Here is a 22145-nt window from a genome sequence, read left to right on the forward strand (position 1 = left end):
CCAGCACCGTGTTACAGTCTCCCCTATATTTCTTATTTTTTCAGCTCCATGAAATCTCCGCCACCGCACTGAGAGCACTGCTAATTTTCGTAAAACACGCTCCACCACATCAAAGTGGCTCCCCAGCTTTAAGAGCTCTTAACTAATGATGCCGCGTCTGCAACGAGTAAAATGGATTTCTCTTGTCTTACCGCCAAAGGAAATAGAGACAAATGCGACATGTGGACGCGCCCGCCTCTAAAAACAGTCATGCATCAATTTGGGAGCAGGGGGTAAAAAAAATTGCAGGGGATGCTGTTTGTTCATTGCCATGGTTGGGTCTTTATCTGTTTATTTTGACTAGGTAATTGTGCCTGCAGTGCAGCGGGGCCTCGGCACTAAGCCACACAGGGATTAGGGAAATATGAGGGGGTGGGGGGTGGTGGAGGGGGTGGGTTCCACTGCATCTGTGACCTGCGGAGGAGAGGGCGGCAGCCGTGGTGCTGTCAGGGTCTCTAACACCCTCCTGTATCCACCCACACCCACCCACATGCGCCCAAACCCACCCAGCTACCTGATCTTCCTGCCACAGAGGGCATACATGTTCACATCCCTTTCCTCATCATGCTCCACCGGGCTCTGATTGGCCCACCCCTTGGCCTCCCTGCAACGACAAAACCAATAGTCTGTGTTGGAAGAAGATGGACTGGATCCTCCCCTCTTGTCGCCATGTTTTTCTTTTTTCTTTTTTTTGTATGGAGAGTGGAGGAGGGGGCATGGACATGGGGAGAGGATTAGGGGGCGGATTTAGCAACATTTCTCTTCTCCGGGGCTGTTTAGTTAACCCTTAAATGCCGCCAGCACCCGCCCCATCCCTCTCGCCACCAACCACCATAACCACCACACGCATACACACACACACATACACACTCATCCTCCTCCCTCCCCCACACTCCTCTCTGGGGCGGGTTCTTAAATCCTTTTGAAGTCCTAAGCGCTGCAGAAATCCATTGAGAGCCATGTATAATGGCTTTTAAGAGAGAGTGTTTAGCTGGATGCCGACCCTATGGCTTATGAACCGCTGGCGTTTTAATGGATCCCCCCTTTCCCTCCCCTCTTTTCCTCCCTTCACCGGCACTAAATCCAATGGATTGTCCCTCATTATCATTTAAATAAGCCTCTCTTTTTACTCAGAATGCTCCAAGTTGAATGAACTCTACATAGTAAGGCTAATTCCAAATGGCCTTGGCCTCCCACCACCTATGCACATATGCACTCACACACACACAAACACATGCATATACACACATATTTAAGTGCACTCACAACAAGCGCACACACACAGACAACAGACCACATTCTCACTGGAACACACTTTTGGCCCTTTTGTATCCACAGCTTTTGCCTTCTGTGCAGTTCGTCCTCCCCTCTCTTCTGGCCTCCTCCCTGGTCGCCGTAGTGAAGGGAGCAGAGAGGTTGAGCAGAGCGGGAATAGCCTTTTGATTCCCGCAGAGCCTGCTTTCCGGTTCACGGCGGGACTCCTCCCTAATCGTCACCACAGGAGCCGTCCTGCAAATCAGAGGGGCACACAGGCGTTGATGAGGGCTGAGGCCTAGAGCAGGTGTGGGAGAATGGATGAGGGGTTTTGGGAGGGTGCAAAACAAGTGAGGCAGTGGTGGTGAAGGTGTGGGGGAGGTAGTTTGGATTGAAGGTGGACCTATGGATGAAATTGGTCTAGCAGAAAAGTCCCCTCCAGAGACCAGGGGGGGAGAAATTGCCAATCTAGACAGAGGAATAAAAGAAGTGAAAAGTGGAAGTGGAGGGAGGGATTTGGAGATTGGTATTCGTGCTGGGCGCTGACAGACAGAGCCAGAGAACAGAACAAAACCCAGCTTTTTCTGTCTCCATCCTGCTCTTGTTCAGCGTTTAGAGGACTGCATTAGAAAACACAGGAGGAGTTTAAAGGGCCAAAACAGCTCGCTAAATGCATGAAGAGATATTTAAAGTATAAAAGACGCTAATATAACATAATGAAGAACGTTTGGTTTGGTTCCAGTGTGACGGACACCATTTTAATAAAAGATCCCTTAAGACTTGATAGACAACATTACATTTTTACAGTTTTTTTTTTTTAAGAGATTGTCTTTATAGTAAATATTTAGTGATGAACATGACATCATGTGTTTTGTCTGTGATGGATACGCATTAAAAATGATCTCCTCTTTTTATATGCACTATATCTGCGGATTAAATATTAAATATCAGCCGTAACCTAAAAATACCTGTTGATGCTCTTTCATAACTTTGACTTTCACTGCAAAGCAAATACTTGGACAATAAGATGGAATAAGAAGGAGAGAAGCCAACACCTTCGGCTAGCAGGGTACCTGAGCTGTTACTCACTTTCAAAAACAGTTCAAGGTGTGTTTTTATCATTTAATCTACTGATGCAAGTAATGGAATCACTCCCATGTGTCTATCAATGTCGGATGACTCTCTTGAAGGCACTGAAGCAAGGGAATTCAAACAAATAAATGGTGACACTTTATATTGATCTGCACTGCAATATATTAGCTGTATTACATAATCCACCAGAAGCATAAATAATTTACAAAATGTCAGCAGGCAAAGATTAAAAAATCTGCATCATTGCGCAGGTATCCCAGAGACTTTTTTATTAAAAAAAAAAGAATGCACAATTCACACTGTGCTTGAAATGCATTTACATAGCCATATAATGACTATTTTGCACCATTTTAATTATATTTTTTCCAAATAATTAAAGTTTTCCACAGTGTATTTCTATGATAACAATTAAGTCTCTCAGCAGGGTGTGAGTGATTGTTTTTAGAGCTAGTGCCGCTCAGCTACCCCCATGGTGGAGGCCAGAGTGTATGAGAGTGATGTGTGCGGGCGAAGGGTACATGGCGGGGCGGGTAAAAGGTTAACGTGAATATTGATATTAAAGCGGCACTGCTTCATCATGTCTGTGTCAGCGAGTGAAATGCTCCTTAAAGGTCATCCCTGTTCTCCTCTCTCTCCCTACAGAGTTCCACTCACTCGCTGTCAGGCCGTGGCTACTCGGTAAGTGGCATTTTCATGCTTCATAGCTTTACGGCAGAATTACAATCTCCAACGACCCGCTTTATGGCCCCGGCGCTCGACATTTTAATTATGTTAAATAGAGTAATGGAGAAATCATGATATTAGGAACATTAATTCTGGCTGACTGACTGATTAAATTGCGGGAAGGTGTCCTGCGCTACCTTGGCGAAAAGAGGCTCATTTTATTGGCATCGATCAGCGCTGGTCGCCAGTGCTGCAATTTGGCTGTCAGATTTTATGTCTTCCTCCACTGACTGTCAGTGGAGGATCCTTTTGCTCACATATATGACAATATGCCTAAAAGCCTTTTAAAAGCCTCCATATGTATGTAAAAAACTACCACCATAGAATGTATGTACATTCACACTTCTCAGGAAGATCCATAGCAGTTAAACATGTCATGATGATGATATGATTTGTTGGAAACGACTGTACATTAACAGGAGTGAGTTAGATGGTTTTTGTCATAGAACATGTGCTGTTCAAGGTAAATGTGTCAGAGAGGAATATTTAGCAATGCCTGGGAAATTGTCAACCCACTCCTTTCAAACATACACTATCTCTCAAATTGTCAGAGCAGGACTATTTTTATCCCTTGAAAGCATCTGTTGCCTTGCCCCAGTGCGTTTTCGAACCGTAAATTTGTGCTCTTTCCCTCCCATTGTTTCAATGATGTGTCTAGTCTCTGGGTAATAGAGACAGCGGTCGTCCTTTATGTCCTTTGCTTAAAGGGGAACTCATAAGAGGAACATTCTTTAAAGTGTGCTACTTTTAGCTGATGAGTGGCATATGGCAGTTCTTATTGCAACTTGGAAGCAATCATCCCAACAAACAAAACAACTATAAATGGTTTGTCATCGTTAATCTGCCTCAAAGGACTGCAGTTAAAGCGCTGAACAAAGCTTAACTTCAAAAGACCTTGATCTCTGTGCATTTTTTTTATTTTATTTTGTTTTAATAGAACATGTCACATTCCTATTCCCTAGCGGCCGCATACTCACAGATGGATAAAAACAAACAAGACCTTCCGAAAAAGCTTGTGGAGCCCTTTGGCTTGAGCTGTCAGTTTGAGTCGGCAGGGAAAGAGGCCTTCTCTTTATCTGAAAGGAGGAGGATTCAGAGAGAGAGGGCAGAAATGGAGGTGGAGGGGGCTCGGTGGTGTTAGTGTGGGGGCGGGGGTATTGTTCAAGCAAAGGAAAGTCCAGTAACGAGGGCAGGAAGTTTTACGTTGTCTGACTCCCCTCTCTGGCTATCCGATGGTGCTATCTGCAGCGTTTGTAGCCTCTGGGCACCTCCTGGGTGCTGAGCTCTGACTCTCAATCTGCTGTGCTGCCGGGCCCGCTTGATTTCTGGGGTCTCCTTATCTGTAAGTGCTTCAGGCTTTACAGTATGATGGTTTCGGGGGTGTGGGGTCGGGGGGCTCCAGGGAACTGGCAGGCAGAGGCTGAGTGGGTATGGGAGGAGGAGTAGGATGAGGAGAAGGCTAGGGGCTGGATAGAGCATTATGACTTGAGGAAGAGAGAGGCTATGTGGGTGGAGGGCTGCTTGTGAGGGGGTGTGGGAGGGTCAACGAGGCGGGCACAGAGGCGTAGGCAGCGCCACCAGCCACCAATGGCATGGACAGGACTGTCTGCTGGTTGGCCCCTGGCACTGATCGCCATCTACTGCTCTGCCTCACCACAAACACTCAAAATATCTAGCTGGTGAATGGGGGCTGGTTATCTGTCACAAGGCACTAAGAGGTAAAAAAGGCAATCTCTGACTGTTTGTTTTCTGCTTCTATGGGAGATAACGCCTCTTCTTGTTTATGCTTCCATATGCCTCTCTTCTTATGTTGCCTGCCAGGCTTAAATGGCCTCATTTGAATGGTTTACACAAGAATGTAAAGGAAGTTTCTGGGCTTTACTGCCAGACTCATGAAAAGGGGAAATTGGCACCCCCAGAGTGTTTTGGACACAGCAGATACCTTTATACTGTGTTAAAACAATTTGGCTGTCACATACAGAATGCATTGTCTGCTGGTTTTATTTATCTAAATGTGTTTTTGCACACAGAAATGCTGCATATACAGTACATAAACCGCACATATTCTGCAGAAACATAGCATGTCTACTCATCAGTCTATTAGACTTTGTGTCATCTCATTTTCTTTCTTTTATTATTTATTAAAGCTGTTAACTAAATGCTAGTTGAATCCAAATTTTCAAATATGTATAGTGCTTCCAATGTGTATCTATTGGATTCCAAACGCTATGGTGTAAGTGACATATATTTTCTGCTGGCTGGTGCAAATGTTTTTTTTTAATTAAATATACACATATATATATTTAAATTTAAAAGATTTTTCTTGCTAGTCTTGATGTTTGTTATATACAGCACATACAGTAATAGCAAAGTATCCCAGCATGTTAAGTGTCCCCACTTTTCCCGTGTCTCTCTATGGGTTGACAAATAAAAAGCAAAATTCTTTTTAAAAAAACAACAAAGCATAGAATTAATTCAGTTTATAGTCAGTCATCCATTAGAAAACTCTATTGGTAAAACGGTGATTGATTCCACAGTAAATATATTATGAATCCCTGAACCACCATGAAATGATACGATCATACCAGATGTTGTAAGCAGTGACTTACTGTTCTGATTGAATTAACTTTATTGCCACTACAACAAACATTGTTAGGAACTTGGCTTAGTGAATTTATATTGCAGGACAGATATGACAACATCCAACACAACATACTAATGCAACTGGTATATAAATAAAAAATATAGAAACACACAAAAAAGTGTTAGATTGTAATTCCATACCAATAACCTCTGTTCAACATACTGATTTTTCTTGGTAGGGTTAACAGCAAGCTACCCTAAGTTCCTTATTCATCTAAACATGATGTGTTTATCCAGGTGATGACATCACTAGACGTGAAATCACTTCCCACCACCTGCCCCCCACACCCACCCTCCATCCTCCATTCAGGTTTGAGGGCTAATCTCTGGACCGCTGAGTCCAGCAGCGATATGTAGCAGCAGTACTGAGACTCGCTATCTCGCTCTCTGTGGAAGACTGGAAATGGAATTGTTTATCAGGCCGACTCTCTCCTGTCTGCTTTGTGCAGGCTTCATTATAGCCTCTGCTATGTTTGGGAGACAATATCTGTGCCTTGTTTCCTGCGCTGCTACCTGCTTGTTGTTCCACTGGAGATGGGCCTGGGCTCTGGCGATTTATCATCCTCTCTGAGGGGCTCCTTGATAAAGAACCCAACATCCCCCTTTGTGCCTGGGAGATACGGACTGCAAGAGACGGGGGAAAATGTCAAAGAATCTGACTTAGAACTATCTGCCCATCCTGTCCCTACCCCTGGGCTCGATATACTGTATAGAGGAGGAGACGTTTTAGCTAAGCGAAAAAGACACACCTCCCTTTCCTTTCAGATGAAGTGATTGAGCTTCAGTCTCCCACCGCCCATCTTTTAAAACCACCCCAAGGCCAAGCTAAGGCTCATGTTTTCACGCATGATAAAAGCATAGAGCTTTGTCTGTGACAGTATAATCTGACTAGTCTGTTTTGGGAGGGTTTATCTCTGCAATGTCAGAGAGTAAAACCTTAGCCGAAGTGTTTGGGTTGAGCGAGAGTGCTCGGAGCTCTTAGACACACCCATTTTTCATTTCCCTGCTCGGGTTGTCATAATCATATTTAACGCTAAATGAGTCTACACTAAACAGAGCAGTCTCAGAGTCATTTGTGCATTCTTAAACAGCCTTGTTTAAATTGATTTGGCATTCATGACCTCCACATTGTGGCGAATATACTTCCCTGTCTGAGTGACGAGGCTTTTTACAAGATCTTTATCCAATACAAGGATTATGTCACTTAATTATAATAGAAGCCATTAAAAGCTTCACGCCTTATTTAACAAAACGACACAGATTCACTGGATTAAATGCTAAACACAGCGATTGAAACGAAATTGAGCGTAAATTATATCTTATACTAAGAATAATTTTTGCAGAAGATCTTTCCTTTTGGCCGTCACATAGAGTTTTAACAGAAAGCCTTGGCTTCCTCCTCTTCTGTGTACTATATAAAACCGCCTCTTTGTTCGCATCTCTGCAACTCTCTCACTGTCTATCACTCTGTCTGCCTCTCTCTGTCTCTTGTGTTCTGCTTACTTTTCAGTGGGGTGTGCAGGTGTCTCCATACCACCGGCTCTGCACATGGTGAAAATTAGTGAAGGAAACCAAGAGCCCAGCAGGAGTGGGCAGGGGCCCTGACATTGTCCTGGCCTTGGGGTGGGGCGCTGCCTGTCAGGGGCCTCTCTATGAGGGCTGTCCGCCTTGAAAAACCTATTTGTTTATCCCCGTGTGCGGTCCGGCTTCAGATCTTGGGCCCTGCTGCTCTTTGCGCACCAGGGACCTGGGCTGTTGCCGCTAGCAACAGATAAAAATTGCTGTTAACCACAGCAGGGCCCACAACACATCAATCAACGGTTCTGCAGATAAAGGCTGCAGGGTTCTGGGGCCCCGGCTGAATGGCATGGTTGAAAAACCTTTTCCAGTGGCTGAGCACACAGAGCTCTGGTGGTAGAGGCCTGCTATCATTCAGACTTGAGGAGGGAAACTCCATTTTCAGCAATGCAGCTCAGGTTTCGTTCTAATGCACCTCCATTAGAATGGCACCAACACAAAGGGGAATCTGGGAGAGGTCATTTGAATAAAAAGGCGACATTGTGAATTAGTGTTGACCAGGCCTCAGAAAAACCAGTCCCAGTATAGTTCACTTGTTCTAAATGAACTCTTAATTGCTTTTGCCACTTGGCTTTGCTCTTAAGGCTGCTTAAAAGGTGGGACGTTCAGCTTCACCGCGTTCCACATACCGCGTTTGTTAGGACTGAATTGAGATCAACGATTGGAAATGGCTGGGAGCTATACTCCAAAGGCCCAAATTGGCATTAGTACAAAATATTTTTTCATTAGAGGTGACTTCAGTCATTCATACTAACCTTTTTCAATCTAGTTCCACAACCCTTAAAGCAAATGTATGGTGATGACTTTGGTGCCTGGTAATGAAAAAGAACAATAGCGATCTTTTCTTATATTAAATCCAGTTAATGTATTCCCAGATCAAGCTCTATGCTATCACCCATGTTGGACTTAGTCCAAATGAAACACAGCCTCTCGTGGGTAAAAGCATTAGTTTTATCCCCCTTAGCCCAGCCTTGATAATCATCACTCTTAGTTTGTCCTGGATGCACTGTCCCCTAACTCACATTTGCCCCACTTTAAACAAATAGCCCTATAATGTAACAATCAAATAATGCTCTGAGGATTTGTTTACTGCAGGCTTTCTCCCCATTAAGTTTCACGGACACTGTAGACAAATAAAGTGGTAATTCCACTTTATCATATGTTACATATACCACAATCAAGCAGCAATTACATGCTCCTTCCATTTGTAAGAGCTTCCAATGCCGACGTGGATGTTTTAATGAGGGCTGTAATGAACGCTCAGGGTGTTTGGCAAGTCTCTGAGATGTTGCTGGGGCTTTTATGGCTCCCCATTATAACGTACAATTTGCATCAGCAAATTACAATGCTCCATATCATTATCCTGCACCAAGGCCCGATCATAAATTAGGGCTCCAATTACAAACATCTATCTGGGAACGGGGAATGAATATGATGGCAGCCCACCAGAAGCATGCAGGAGGGAGAGAAAGCCTCCTGTGGATTGTGGGATGAGACTTTCATAGAGGTGTCATATTCTCATAAACCTCCCTTATGGGGAATTCATGCTTCCAAAAGAAGTAGACCGTTTTGGGGGGAAAGAACGTCTGCTAGTTCTGTTTTGGCAGTTCCATATGTCATATTTCACGGCGCGCTGCACATTGAACTTTTTGGTATTTTAATCGCTTTCCTTCTGCTAAACACAACACCCACTGATTTCGGTGGCTGACTGTTTCACACTTCACATTCAAAGCTATGTAAGCCTGTCCATTCAGCTGTGCAGAGGAAGGGCCTCATCTATTGTGTCTCAATTCAGACCGAGCTATGTCTCTGTCTCTTCCAATCTCCCTCTGTGTGACTCTCTCTCCTGCTCTCATTCAACTTGATTATACACTGGAGGGAACATAATAAATCATAGAGATTTATCATGCTGCAGCTTATTAATTCAGCGCCACAAGTGTAATATTAGTCTGTGTCATTTAAAGAAGCAGGCATTGCAGTATTGCCAGTGTCCCCCAAGGAATCCAGAGGAAGCCATTTTAGTTTGGGCAGAACCTAATGAAAAAAGGAGCTTATTTTGCAAGGCTTTTCATTTCTCAACACGTCTTGGTTGCTCTTCACTTTTTTTTCTTCATAACACACCGTACTTTCTCTGCCTGATATGGGGATTCAGTGGCCACCTCTCTCTTGAGCGCTAACAGTTGTTGTAGGGGAAACAAACAGCGGTGTACCTGTGATGGCTGTGTCGCCTGTAATCCGTGACCTGTGACCAAATCTCGCATGGAGAGGTAGAACAAAAGGCGTGCGCCAACAGATCGCTTCAGGCGCCAAGCAGAAACCACCTCTACTGATGAGACAAAAGGCCTGCGGGTCTCCCGCAAACCCACAAGAGCTCCCCGACGCAGCACAAACAAAGCCTGAAATTAAGAGGAGCCAGAGGCAGGCCCATTTCTACAGCAAAGCTAAAGTGTTCCTTTTTCATGGCCTCAGTGGATTTCCAGTACGGGATTGTAATAGGGCAGAGAAATGAAACGACGCTTTGCCATTTTCAGATTTTGAGAAAGCAGATTTCTCATCCTTTTTTTATCTTCTCATTTCTGGTTCTCTCAACATACACACCTCCCACCACACTTTCTGGGCTAATTTTAAAGGTACTAAAATCTCCTCTTGTAGCCTTTAGAGGGTGTCAGATGATGTTTAATTCATATTTTGTTTTGCATTTTAACCTTGCATATCTGTAGGATCAAACGCATCCATCTGTGCTTTTTGGCTGCAAAGCTAGATCACACAGGATGACTGCAAGCCCTTGTTTGAATTTGAGAGGTCATGAGATGAAGAGACTTTATTCCATATTCACAAACACCCCCTGGCAATTATTCCTGCTATCTTTAATGTTTCTATGAATCCATTAGGGTTATAGCCCCCACCCAACTATCTGACGCTACCTGCATGAGTACCTTTTCCAAAACCTGTACAAAAAAGTTATACTAAGTAGGTCATGTTCTGCCACTCGTCTTCTAATCACTCAACGAAAAGAACACGATTTCCCTCCATCAGAGCCCCTGAGTCTTGCTCCTGGGATTTCAGTGAGCAACATACACTCATTTGATTTTCTGGCATGTGTTTTCTCCTTTTTCTTTCTCTCTCTACGCCCCTCGTTTTACTTCCCCTTACCTTGTATCTGACAGTACACAAGCAACACCTACCCTGCTTCCAACTTCACCACACACACATATGCACCCCTCTCCTCCCCACATGCCTCTCTCTCTCTCGCTGTCTCTCTGTCTCTCTCAGTGGAGAAGGTGTCTGACAGTAACAGCAGGTAAGGTATAAGATTACAGGAGAAGCAGGGGCAATTATACCTCCAGCTGATGCTGGTGTGTTTATGAGGAGAGTAACTGTTAATGACAGTGTTGTGGTTTCTCCAGAGGCCAGAGCACAGCTTAGGGAAACCTGCTGTTTTTGTCAGTCTAGCTTCCTGCTGTATTGTTGTAGATTAGTTTTTTTTATGTTCACCTATCTGATTTTTGTTCTTTCTCTCTCCCTTGCCTCGCTGACACTGAGAGCCTCTGTGTTACCCTGCCTACGCTGTGGTTTTGCTTTTTGAGCAAACAGAGGCACCAAGTTTCCTGTAATGGTATTAAAAAATTAAGGTGTTGACTACTGCAAAACAAATGGGTTCCTAAGGTCACAGAAGTTTGGCTTGGTAAAGCATATTGGTAAACGCCTGTACACATACACACACTGATATGCACACACAGGCTGGTGTTTGCATCTGCAGGTCTCTCACCATGGTGAGGCCGCCTTGCCACTTTCCCCCTACGTGCCTTCACACACGGAAGGCAGATCGCAGCGATTGGAGAGGAGTTTGTGTTTAGATAAAGGAGCTTAATCATAATTGCATGGGTCCTCCAGTGACTACCAGTGGCAATGTCCCAGTCGCTGTTCCTGGCTTGCAGCAAGAGGTTTCAGCAGTCCTGGGAGACACAGTGGAAATATAATAGAACATATTTTTAACAGTACAACAGTATTTTTATGCCACTGCAAATTCCATCTACTGTAAAGAGGAAATACATGAGTTTGTATATTAAATAAGATTTAAGTAAAAAACTAAATGAATGTTCTTTAGATTAATATAAAGATATACATCTTTGTATTAATCTAGAATACCTTTAAATGTGTTGCGCAGCCCTGTCTCACATTTGTTATTTGCTATGTTTGACCATATGTAAATCCTTATGCACTCCTGTCTGTGCCAGATGGTGCTAAGACATTATTTGTCTTTTGTTTCCTCTGAGGCTGCACCTGTTGGGGTTGAATCTACCTCATGACTGTCTGTATCTTCTGACATATGTTTGCCAAAGTTGGACCTGTACTCTATTTATGAAGATATGGTTTCCACTATACCATCACAGAAATCAGTGTTAATAAGGAATATGCATATATTCAGTATTTTCAGTGTCACATTCATGTGCAGTTGTTTCATTAGATTCATTTTATGGCTGCCGGGATGGTTTACAATACAAAAAATCCCTTGAACACACTACAGGCCCAGTTTGTGTTGTAGATATCTTGGCTTAGCTGTGGCTTATCCTCTCACTGACTGGTGAAGGTTTTTGTTTTTGGCGGTCTTCAAAATGAAGGTTATTTTATTGTTCTCGCTGAAAGTCATTCTGGATAGAAGAGTCAGCTAAATGCCAGGAAATGTAAATGAATGCTAGACTCACCCACCAGTCTTCTGCCCACGACAATCCACACTCCAGACCCCATCCACTGTGCCCTCAGTGTGTGGTTGGCCTTGGCCCCGATCACACCGGGGCACATGGGAGATTAACTGGGCCGGCTTACTCACTCAGCAGGTTCCCCGACTCCCCTCCACTCATCCCGGCCCAATCTGCCAGCTAGCCTCCTGCTCCACCGAGCCATGGCAGCAGGGCACCACAAGCCCGGCCCGCCTTCATTACGCCTGCCAGATGGGCTGAGAATTAGATTCGAACTCCCACCATGGAGGGAGGGAGTGGAGAGAGATTGAGGAGGGAGGAAGGGAGAGAGGTGGTGGAGGAAAAGGGAGGAGGAAGGAAATTTGTGGGGGAAGGAAAGTAATGGTTTTTGTTTTCATTTATGTTGCAAGTTATTACATTTTAATGTAACACCCCTGGGACCTGGCAGCATTAAATGCCTGTTCTTGAATAATCGACACTAACTGCAAGCAAATGCTAGGGAGAAATGAAATTAGCGAGCGCAGCAATTTGGCACAGTGATTATCGGCTCCTTGGAGGCACTTCCTGATGATTTAAGAATGCTAACATTTAAGCAAGTCAGATCTCATTACTCTTCAAGGTTAAATCGAGCTGTGTCGGAGGGGAGGCAGATGCTTGATTGGAAATAGTGCTTCCTTGTCTCTCTGTGTCTCTCTTCATCTCACTTTGTTTATGCCAATGTTTCTCCCTTTTGCGGCAGCTCGCTTGCAAGCAGAAAAGACTCAGGGCTGAAATCTGTCAGACCTTGATGACACCTTTGGCCAGCTCTTAATTAGATCAGCAATACTTGGTTTCCAAGGTATAATTTGTCCTTTGCCAAGGATCATCACTTATGCCACTGCCATGCTAACTGCCTCGGCCTTGTTCTGAATCTACCACGCATTCCCTTTCATACAGATGCATTGCTGGGCCCTTGGATGAACAAAAGAAAATTGGGACCTTTTTGAATCAACGCCAAAGGGAAAGTGTTTATTACTTTGCAGACTGAACCACAAATGTTCCTTTCTACTGTATTTTTCTCTGCTATTCTCACTCGTTCTATGTAGGCAGAAACTATTTTCAAAGCAATTTCAGCCCTGGCATCTTCTGGTCCAGTGTTTACCCCAGCCAGCCATACACATCTGTTCTCCACACAAACTTGATCCAATTAGGTGACACCAGACAATGGCTTACTCCTGCATAAGCCCAGCACAGTGCCAAGGGTCCCGAACAATACGGAAGTGTTTTTTCTTCCATTATGGGGCGTCAGATCCTTTTAAAGGTGTTTACCCACCGTCGATGTGTCAGCCCCTGTTTCCAAAAGGGGGCTCAGCTGGGGAAGTGATAGGCGATGAGGATAATGATGCGAATGGGAGCAGTGTGGCGGATGCAGATGCATTTTACTGTGCTGTGTGTGATAAATCGTTCTCTCCACTGCACTGCACCCCGCAAAGTTGAGGGACAGATGGGTTGGACTTTTATCTCCGCTTTCTAAATGCAGGAGAAATCAAAACATTTTTCACTGCGGTGATGAGATTTATTTAAAGCAAGGCAGGAGCAACAAAGCTACTTTGGGGAATACGTCTATTAGTTTTTCCAAGCTGTTGTTTTCTCATGCAGGGGGGAAAATCATTGCAAGTCAAATGTAATCATCCCGCCGTTGGGTTACGCTCCGTCTCGAATAATAATAATATTAGGATGGTCCCTGGCATTGCCTACATCAGGCTTGTAATTTGAATTTCTGAGACACAAGTAAGAAGGCTGATGTTAATCACAGCCAATCACTGATGTTGTCGTTGTTTTTTTCCTTGTTTATAACAGCTTTATCTTTTGGCACATCTTGAAATTTGGCAGCCTGAATTCATTATCTGCAGTGTTTCATGTAGTCAACAAACATGGTGTCTGTAATGTGGGATTCTGCTTCCTCCTACTTACATGCTGTGTGCACTGTACCGCATCTGATGTCTCTACATCACATTTTGTCTTTGTTGTGGCCAAAAGGATTTCTGGATTTTAACAGGGTTACCCCAGGAATGAGGAAAAAGCCTCTAAATTGTAACCAGGCATTTCCACATGAAACATTCATGCTTAAGTATGATTAGCAGAGATTAAGGTGGGTTTGTTTTGCCTCTTAGAAGGCCCCGTGACAATTTGGAAATGGATTGAGAGCAGCTTTTGCAAGCACAGCCTCCTTAATCCAGTGCCACGAGTTCTCACCCACCTTTGCTGAATTATTTACATTAAAGTTCTCACGTCAGCTTTGGAGCCAAGGGCCTAGAGGTACTATGTGTTAGACTGCCTAAACCTCAAAGCATCGGAAGCATGGAAAATATTATGTTAAGTATTTCCAAGATTTTTAATGGAACATGTTTTGCAGAGAGGGAGTTTTGTCTGTGCCACTTGAGGAGCTATTCTGGAGGTATTAGTAGACAAGAAATAATGTGTTGCACTAAGTTCACAGAGACTGTGCCTATTGTAATGGGAGCAGTAGCTTGTACGTTTTCTATTTCCAAGACTGACAGAATAGACAGAGTGCTCCGATCAAATAGTGGTCCATTCTCCCAGCCAGTGATGTGAATCCATCTCTCCATCCAAGGCATTCTGCTATCATGTATCCCATTTCCATATCGTCTCCCTATCATGTATATGAGATGGAGCCCTCCCATGTGCTGGATGATGTGATCCCCAGATAGATTCATTCATACATAATGATAAAAGATGGGTTTGGACAGGGCTACTTATTTGACAATCATTGAAGTGCCACTGTGATGGATGGTGAGGAGGAACTCCACCCCTCTCCCCTTCCACCCCATAACCATGGCTCCCTCTTCTGATCCCCCCTTATTCATTTTCTGCGGCCTAGCTCAAGGTCTCGCCTCACTTTAAAAGAGAAATATCAAATTGAATTAAAATTGCTCGCTCACCCAAAACAGAGGCCCGTGCGCCTTAAAAATCACACATCTGTTCCCACAATTCATTGTTGCAAAGTCAATTCCTCTCTCTCTCTCTCTCTGGGTGCGTGGTAATGTGAATTATTCATGCCAGCGGGGCCACGGCGTGCTTCATCATGTTAAAGTGCCCATGACATTACTGATGGAGCCACAGACGCCCCCGCACTGCTAGCTATGTTAATGCATTTGCAAGGAGGAAAGAAAAGAGTTGGCAGCACCTCGAGGGATCAGGAGGACAAGAACAGATCACCTATTAGAAATTAGTACTTGAAAGTCTAAGCCCGAGTCCAATCGCAAACCATCCCTTACCTTGAAATCATTTGAATGAGGAAGCCAAACATCTTTACTGTTCCAGGGCTTTGAAGCAATCAGTCAACCTTTACAATCAAAGTTATCAGGGCTAGTGGCACCCCTGTGGCTTAGGGGTTACAACACCAACTCAGTTCAAGACTGAATGGGGAACAATGTTGCGTCTCTTTTTCTCCCTCGTTTCTGCCCTCTCTATCTACTACTGGCATAAAATGCCCAAGAGATAGTTCAGTTAATGACAAATTTGAGACTTTCTAATAAAAATTCTAATTCAACTTCCATCTGATGACAAAATAGCAACTAAGTTTTGGTTTGATGGTTTAAATGTTAGTTCTAAATGTAGTTATTATTTTAAATGCAAATGGTTAGTTAGAACAGTAAGTCATTCCTAACATCCTGTTGTTGCTGTAACTTGAACAGTGTTTTCTTGGTTATATGTAATGTCAATGATCTTGAAAGTGACTGATGCAGTGGAATGCAACGAGTTCTGTTGCAATCTGCATGACTCATTTGTCTTCCAACTGCACAGGACAAGATTTTTTTTTATCTTTGACACTTTTACAAAAGAAACTGAGTGCAAGTGAATAAGTTTCTCTCATTCCTTTCCCACCTACATTTTACCAACTCATGCTGAGATTCAAAGTTTTTGATCACAACCCCACTTCTCAAATGGATTACCTTTCTGCTCACCGAGAGAGTGCATCTCAGTAGCACCCAGGGGATTACTTCGTGTTAGTGTGCATCCGTGCTGGGAGCTCGTGCTGTATTTATCGGAACCCAGAAACTCAATAAGCCAGCTCAGTTGTAAGTGCAAAGAATTAACTTTGATGGTGATATTGAATTCGGAGCGTCAGTTTAGCTTCTGGAAGAATACACCTGAACTGAATGGTGCTGTACTGCACATAATGTGGGCCCACAGGGAGAGGCCATCATTCAGCAAAACTTTTTGTCCTTCAGGTGTTTGTATTCATGGTTAAGAATGGTCTGATTGATAGGGATTTCTAAGCCAGCAGACTATCACATCTCAAATTTCTTCTCCATATCTGCTCAGCAGATGCATGCAAATGGAGGCTTCTTCCCAAATGTTATTTCTCAACGTTGTAAATCGATCTTGCAATGAGCCAGTACAGTCTGGCAGAGGTTTTACACAAAGAAAACAAGGACTGGAAAGAGGGAGGAAAGAGAGAGAAGAGGTTGAACATTGTATGAAATATTTCCACTGTCAGTTTGTGTTAAACCGGCCTCGGATATGCTCTTTGTGAAGCTTTTCTCGCCTTTTCAGAAACCACCCGCGTGTCTGTAAAGGTGCTGGGTGAGATGAGCACAACTGATACTGTGGTTCCCACACGCTTTGCCTTCTGAAATTTCACAACCGATAGCGGTTACTGACATAGGAGGCCTGATAAAATCTCACCTGATTAGAAAAAAAGAGAGGCAGTGAGAAAGAGATGAGGCAAGGTGAGTAAAAACTAGAAGAGATAGTGGGCCTCATCAGATCTCTGAGGTCGTGTCTAGGTTTCGGTTGACACATCTTCCTCTGGCCCCGAGTGCACCACGCTATCCACAAATGAGTGGGGTTGAGTCAAAACCGTCTCATTGCAAACCACACTGGCATTGCTTTATCTTCTGATTGCAAATTTGAGACAGAGATTCAAGCATGATTACACCTTTTTCCCTTTCAGATACGTTCAGAGAAAACCAGGTCACCACTTTTTCAATCTTATCTTAACTATAACCAAGTCTTTTTAGGCAAACACACATATAAACAAATTGATTTTTTTTCTGCCATGGTTAATAGTTGAAGCCACTATATATGCCACCTTTACAGTTTCATACTCCATTTGACTGCATGGTCGGGGATCACTGGCACTGGGCCCTACAAAGGTCTGCCATGTGGGACTGTGGAGAGGAGCGGGTACTCCAGGGGCTGAAAGATGAGCCTGGCCCCACGTAGGCAGGAGATCTGGCCCCAAAATAGGCAAGTTGCAAGGCTCCTGGGAGCTGCTCTGCTGAAACTCAGAGATGCTATCGCAGTTAACCAGGCGTTTTTGTTGTTAAGAAGAGGAAGAAGGAAGGAAGGCGGAAGATGCCGTTATCCTGTTTGTTCTTTTTCTGACTTAGTCTGCCATGATTATTCACTTTATCTCTGATCATCTCTGATATAATGTGCTCCATTTCGTCGCTGTCATTCAAGCTGAGGTGATGGAGTGTCTAAGTTATTAACTAACACAGTGATTTGACTTGCTCAACAACATATGTGAGATGTGGACAAGATGCTTTGAATGAAAATTGTTCCCAGACACAGCACTCAACTCGGAACCATATTAACTTTTTACAATGACTATAATTGGAACATTTTATTTGTTTTTTTTGTTTAAGGCTTTCAAATTTCAATAAATTGACACATGTCAGGAAGGGTCGGCCCAACTCTCCTTTCCTCCTCCCATTAGAGATGCTTGTTAGCAGAGCTGCCATAGGCCCTCATCGCTGTGATGGTTCAGTCACAATCTATTACACTGACTGGGAGCCTACGCATCTCATAACTGGCACCAAATATTGGTTTTGCTGATAAATTCTGAAAAAATGCCACATTAATGATGAGAAAAATAAACAAGAGGCTTGTCGGCAGGATGTGGGTGGCTGTCCCATGGGAGAGGAATCTCGGGGATATAGAAATAGTTACAGCATCACCCAACAGGGGTTCTGCCACCTCCCCCTCACAATCTTCCCTATACTCCCAGTGCCTTGCAGCCATCAAGGCACTTGTATGGCTGTAGTAAGACAGCAAAGTTTTCATTTACCATCAACGCAGCTCCCACTCCGAAAGCAAGCCTTCAGGGTAATGTTAGGTCTTTTCATAAGTTACAAAGATGTAATTAGACAAATTAGCTCAGCAGACACTCGGGGTTGCGTTTTTAATGGCTGCGTGTTGCCTAGGTTGGTAATTAGCAGGCAGCCGCTGCTCCAAAATCACACATTGCACCCGAGGCCTTGCATCCGTAACCTGACAACCAGTAGCAGCGCGATAATGAAGGCTTATGTATCCCACAGGCTTGGTTTGTCTCACTTGCCAGCCAGGTTTGATGTTGGAATTCACGCTGAGCCACTGTGCAAATCTCTCTGTATCATTTTCTTCCAGGTTGAGCATGCCGTCCTTTTCAGCACGGTGATGTATTCAAATCAAACGGATGTGTTTTTGCCTCAGAGGCTCAGACTTTCATTTGAGCCAATCACCTTTATGGCTCAATTCATCAGGGCCTTGGTCTACGTGTCCAGGTCTCTTGTTGTGAGTAGCACCCGGGGAGCCGATGAGCCATTTCCACACACCCAGCTCCTCTCCCACTTTTAATGACTTGCCGATGGTGATTTTCGCCAAGCGCCTGTTTTTTATTGGCTCGGAATAAATTCCCCTTCTCTCTGACACTAGACATTCTCTTTAAATTGGATCGAGGGGGCTGAATGCCAAATCGGAAATGACCTAGCAAAATGCAGATTAACTTGTGAGAGAATTTATTTATCTATTTACTGTATGTGTCCATATTAAATTTGTGACACTGTGTTTATCACAAATATGACTTAGCTGCAAGCTTTTCACTGCTGTCACAATGAGGTTCAGTCTTCATCTGCAGCAAGAAATTGATTTTCTCTGTTTTCCATTTATTTGTATACAACCTCGAGCACTAAGGCATGTCTTTGTACTCGTGTATTTCGTAACATTTGTCATTATCTGAAAAGATATCACATTCAGCTGCTTTCTGTAAGGGCATTGAATGTGCCATAGTTCACTGCATTCAGGGTCTACATATCAGCTGATCACTCCATACAGAGAAAGCAGACAAGATCTGTTTTGAAAAAGGCTGCTTAGAATATTGACATTTAAGTTTAGTTTTTTATTGTTATGATCAATTTATATTTAACATGTCAATCAGAGAAACCGGTCTCATTGAAGCTAATTAAAATAAATATAACACCATTAGCTGCTGTATGTATAGAACTGCTGTTCGCTCTGACCTCTCACAATCCCAGTGGCTTTATACCACATACAGTCTTTCTGTCCTAATTGTGGGGGCAAGTTGGCACAATGTTCTGGCTTCACCGACGTGGGAAGGAGATGATTGGGAACAACGTGCTGTGAGTGGATAGCAGCACGCATCCACAGGAGCTTTGTGGACCAGGGAGATAAGGCTGGAGCCCACAGCATGACAGGGAGACTGGGACTGGGGAATGGAGGACAAGAGACTGCAGCCTTAAGGCCAAAAGACTCAGCAGAGTGTAATGAGGGCCAGCTCTCACCGAGGATACTGCCCAAACTGCCAGAGAGAGGGGGAGAAGGAGAGGTGGAATAACAACCTTGGAGGACAAATTAGCTGCTTTGCCATAGTAGCTCACATAGTAGAATGTGTAAACAAAAGGCACAAATGGCAGGGAACAAATCTGAAGGTGGCTTTGATTCCAGGTGCAGGAATCTGACCCCTGCCAGGACAGGCGCAATTATAAGAACACCAGATTGGAATGCATGAACAGTCTGCATTGTTTATTCACAACATAAGTAGCCTATATGCAGTATACCATTTTGTATTTGTGTCAAAATAATAATTACATGACAACTCTGCTTTATTATGATTTGGCACTTGAAAGTGAATGAGTAAGTAATTGAGACGTGAAGAGATGTGTTTCTTTATTGTTATTATTTCCTCAGGAAATGGTAAAGACCAAAAACAGAGAATGAATGGGGTCTACTGGGAGCAGTGCTGGTTGTTATATAGTCTGACAGCAAAATGTTAGCATGCTAACACACTAAATTGAGATGAACATGATCATCACTATACCTGCAATAGCAATATAATACATCAGCATATTGTTGTGAGCAGGTTATTTCTACATTAGCATTTAGCTCAAAGCACTGAGGTGCGCAAGTACAGCCTTACAGAGCCACTAGCATGTCTGTAGACCTTTAGTCTAGTTACAAAATGCACAGTATCTGGTTTTCTCAGATAAGACCTTCAGATTCTTGTTTTTTGCTTAGCTAGGATTAGGTGACACTGCTGTGCCTATGTACAGTCTTGCATTGCTGTAGCATGGCTATAGACTCTTGTCGCTTGTTTTTCCATAGGACTATTTGTAGTCCTTTTATAGGCTTATGTGTGTAGGAACAAGTGTTGTATTTTATTTGACCAGACATTACAGTAGAATATCTTTGCCTTAAATTTTTCATACAGTATATTGTGCTGTGTTTCACTAACTTATGAGTACGCTTTTAGAGAATCACTTTATCCAACCATACAACAATCAGTCACAGGGTCAGTTAAAATTAATCAGCAGCCATCTTGAAAGGAAGTGGCTGTCTCATAAGGGCCACATGAGATCCTCCGAGGGCACAGTCTGAGTTGAAAAATACTTTTAATTTTGAGCGTCACAGTTTCTGAGGCGTGGATCGTGGCCCATCCATTATGCGTGATGCTTTTAGATTCCTCTAATGGAATTTTGCACATCTCTTTCTCTTTCTTTCCCTTTCCCTTTCTCCTTCTCTGTTTCTTGCTCTCTCTCTCTCTCTCTCCCTCATATCACACACACACACACACACACACTGAGCTTCTCTGTACTAGGCCTGCCTATGGCACAAAACGTGTTGGATCATTTGATTCCAGCTAATAACCGGAGTTAGCCCAGAGAAAGGCATAAATGAGTTGTGGCCTCCCTGGGCTCCTCCTGCTGCCTGTCTGAAGTGTGAGTCGATTGAAGGCACTTAGCCAGTCAGCACTCTGGATGGAGGATGATTGTGTCATAAGGGTCCAGATATGTATGTTCTCATAGAGAATGATGCCGGAACAAGGAAAACTTAACAAGTATTTTATGCAGTCTTATTGACCGATCCAATTTTTTTTTTAAAGGTTTATCTAATGAACTAGCCTGCTTTAAGACTTGAGCTTTAGGAGTTGCAGATTACAACCCCCTCACCTCACACTCCCATCCCAAGAACATAGGAGAAACCTACGAAACCCGCTAAATACTGCTGTTTGTCCATTCTGGGCAACTGTAGAAACATGGCGGATCAACATGGCGGCCTGCATACAAGAGGAAATACTACAATTATTATTTTCAATACACACTAATGAAAACACTAATGAGTATTATATTCAATTTCTGCCAATAGATCCTCCTAAATACTACACACTGACCCTTGCATTCAGTAGGTTTGTTCTGCATACATAACATATAGCCAGACACTATTGCATACATGCATGCACACATAGATACAAACTCCTAACCACATACCCTCCACACCCTCACACCCAGCTACACATGTACTTATATTAATATAACATGGTGCAACCCACGCCTTCCTTCACACATACACACACAAAAACACACACACACACATCTATATATTCACAGTTAAAATGAAAACACTTCCTTGTTGACACGTTGTAGTGCTTTGTGTTCTGATTAGCGAGAGAAGGGAAGTGGTAATGAACTGTGAACGCGCTGTTTCCTTCCATTTGGAGACCAGACATCAGCTCATTCCTCCACTCTCCCCGCCAAATGCTGTATTACTATTCTGTCCATACACCGCCCCAATTAACTGTGGCATCTCTCTCATCCCCCTTTGTTGATATTCAATGTAAGAATGACTATTTGCTCCATTTTCTCAGCACATCGGTGATGATGATATGCCTGGTTATGGATGAGCTGTGACATTATGACACCCGCTGCTGTTATTCTGTGTTTCTGAGTGTTTGGTTGATTTTGGTGTTGCTAATGTTTGCCAATAAAAAATGTGTAAGTAGTTGTTGTAGACCATTAAGGCTAAATGTATAAGATAGATAGATAGATAGAT

General features: G+C 43.5%; 1 protein-coding gene across 1 annotated transcript in view; it reads left to right on the forward strand.

Moving 5' to 3' along the window:
* fbrsl1 (fibrosin-like 1) overlaps positions 1 to 22145 on the forward strand; it is a gene marked incomplete in the record, with an annotated part of 266368 nt that overhangs the window by 118813 nt on the left and 125410 nt on the right. The window contains 1 exon segment of the mRNA XM_035657907.1: positions 3028 to 3063. Within this exon segment, the coding sequence (XP_035513800.1) occupies positions 3028 to 3063 (36 nt within the window).

The sequence above is a fragment of the Morone saxatilis genome, unplaced genomic scaffold (genome assembly GCF_004916995.1).
Source record: "Morone saxatilis isolate NCDOM2014 unplaced genomic scaffold, NCSU_SB_2.0 Contig16, whole genome shotgun sequence".
NCBI lineage: Eukaryota > Metazoa > Chordata > Actinopteri > Moronidae > Morone > Morone saxatilis.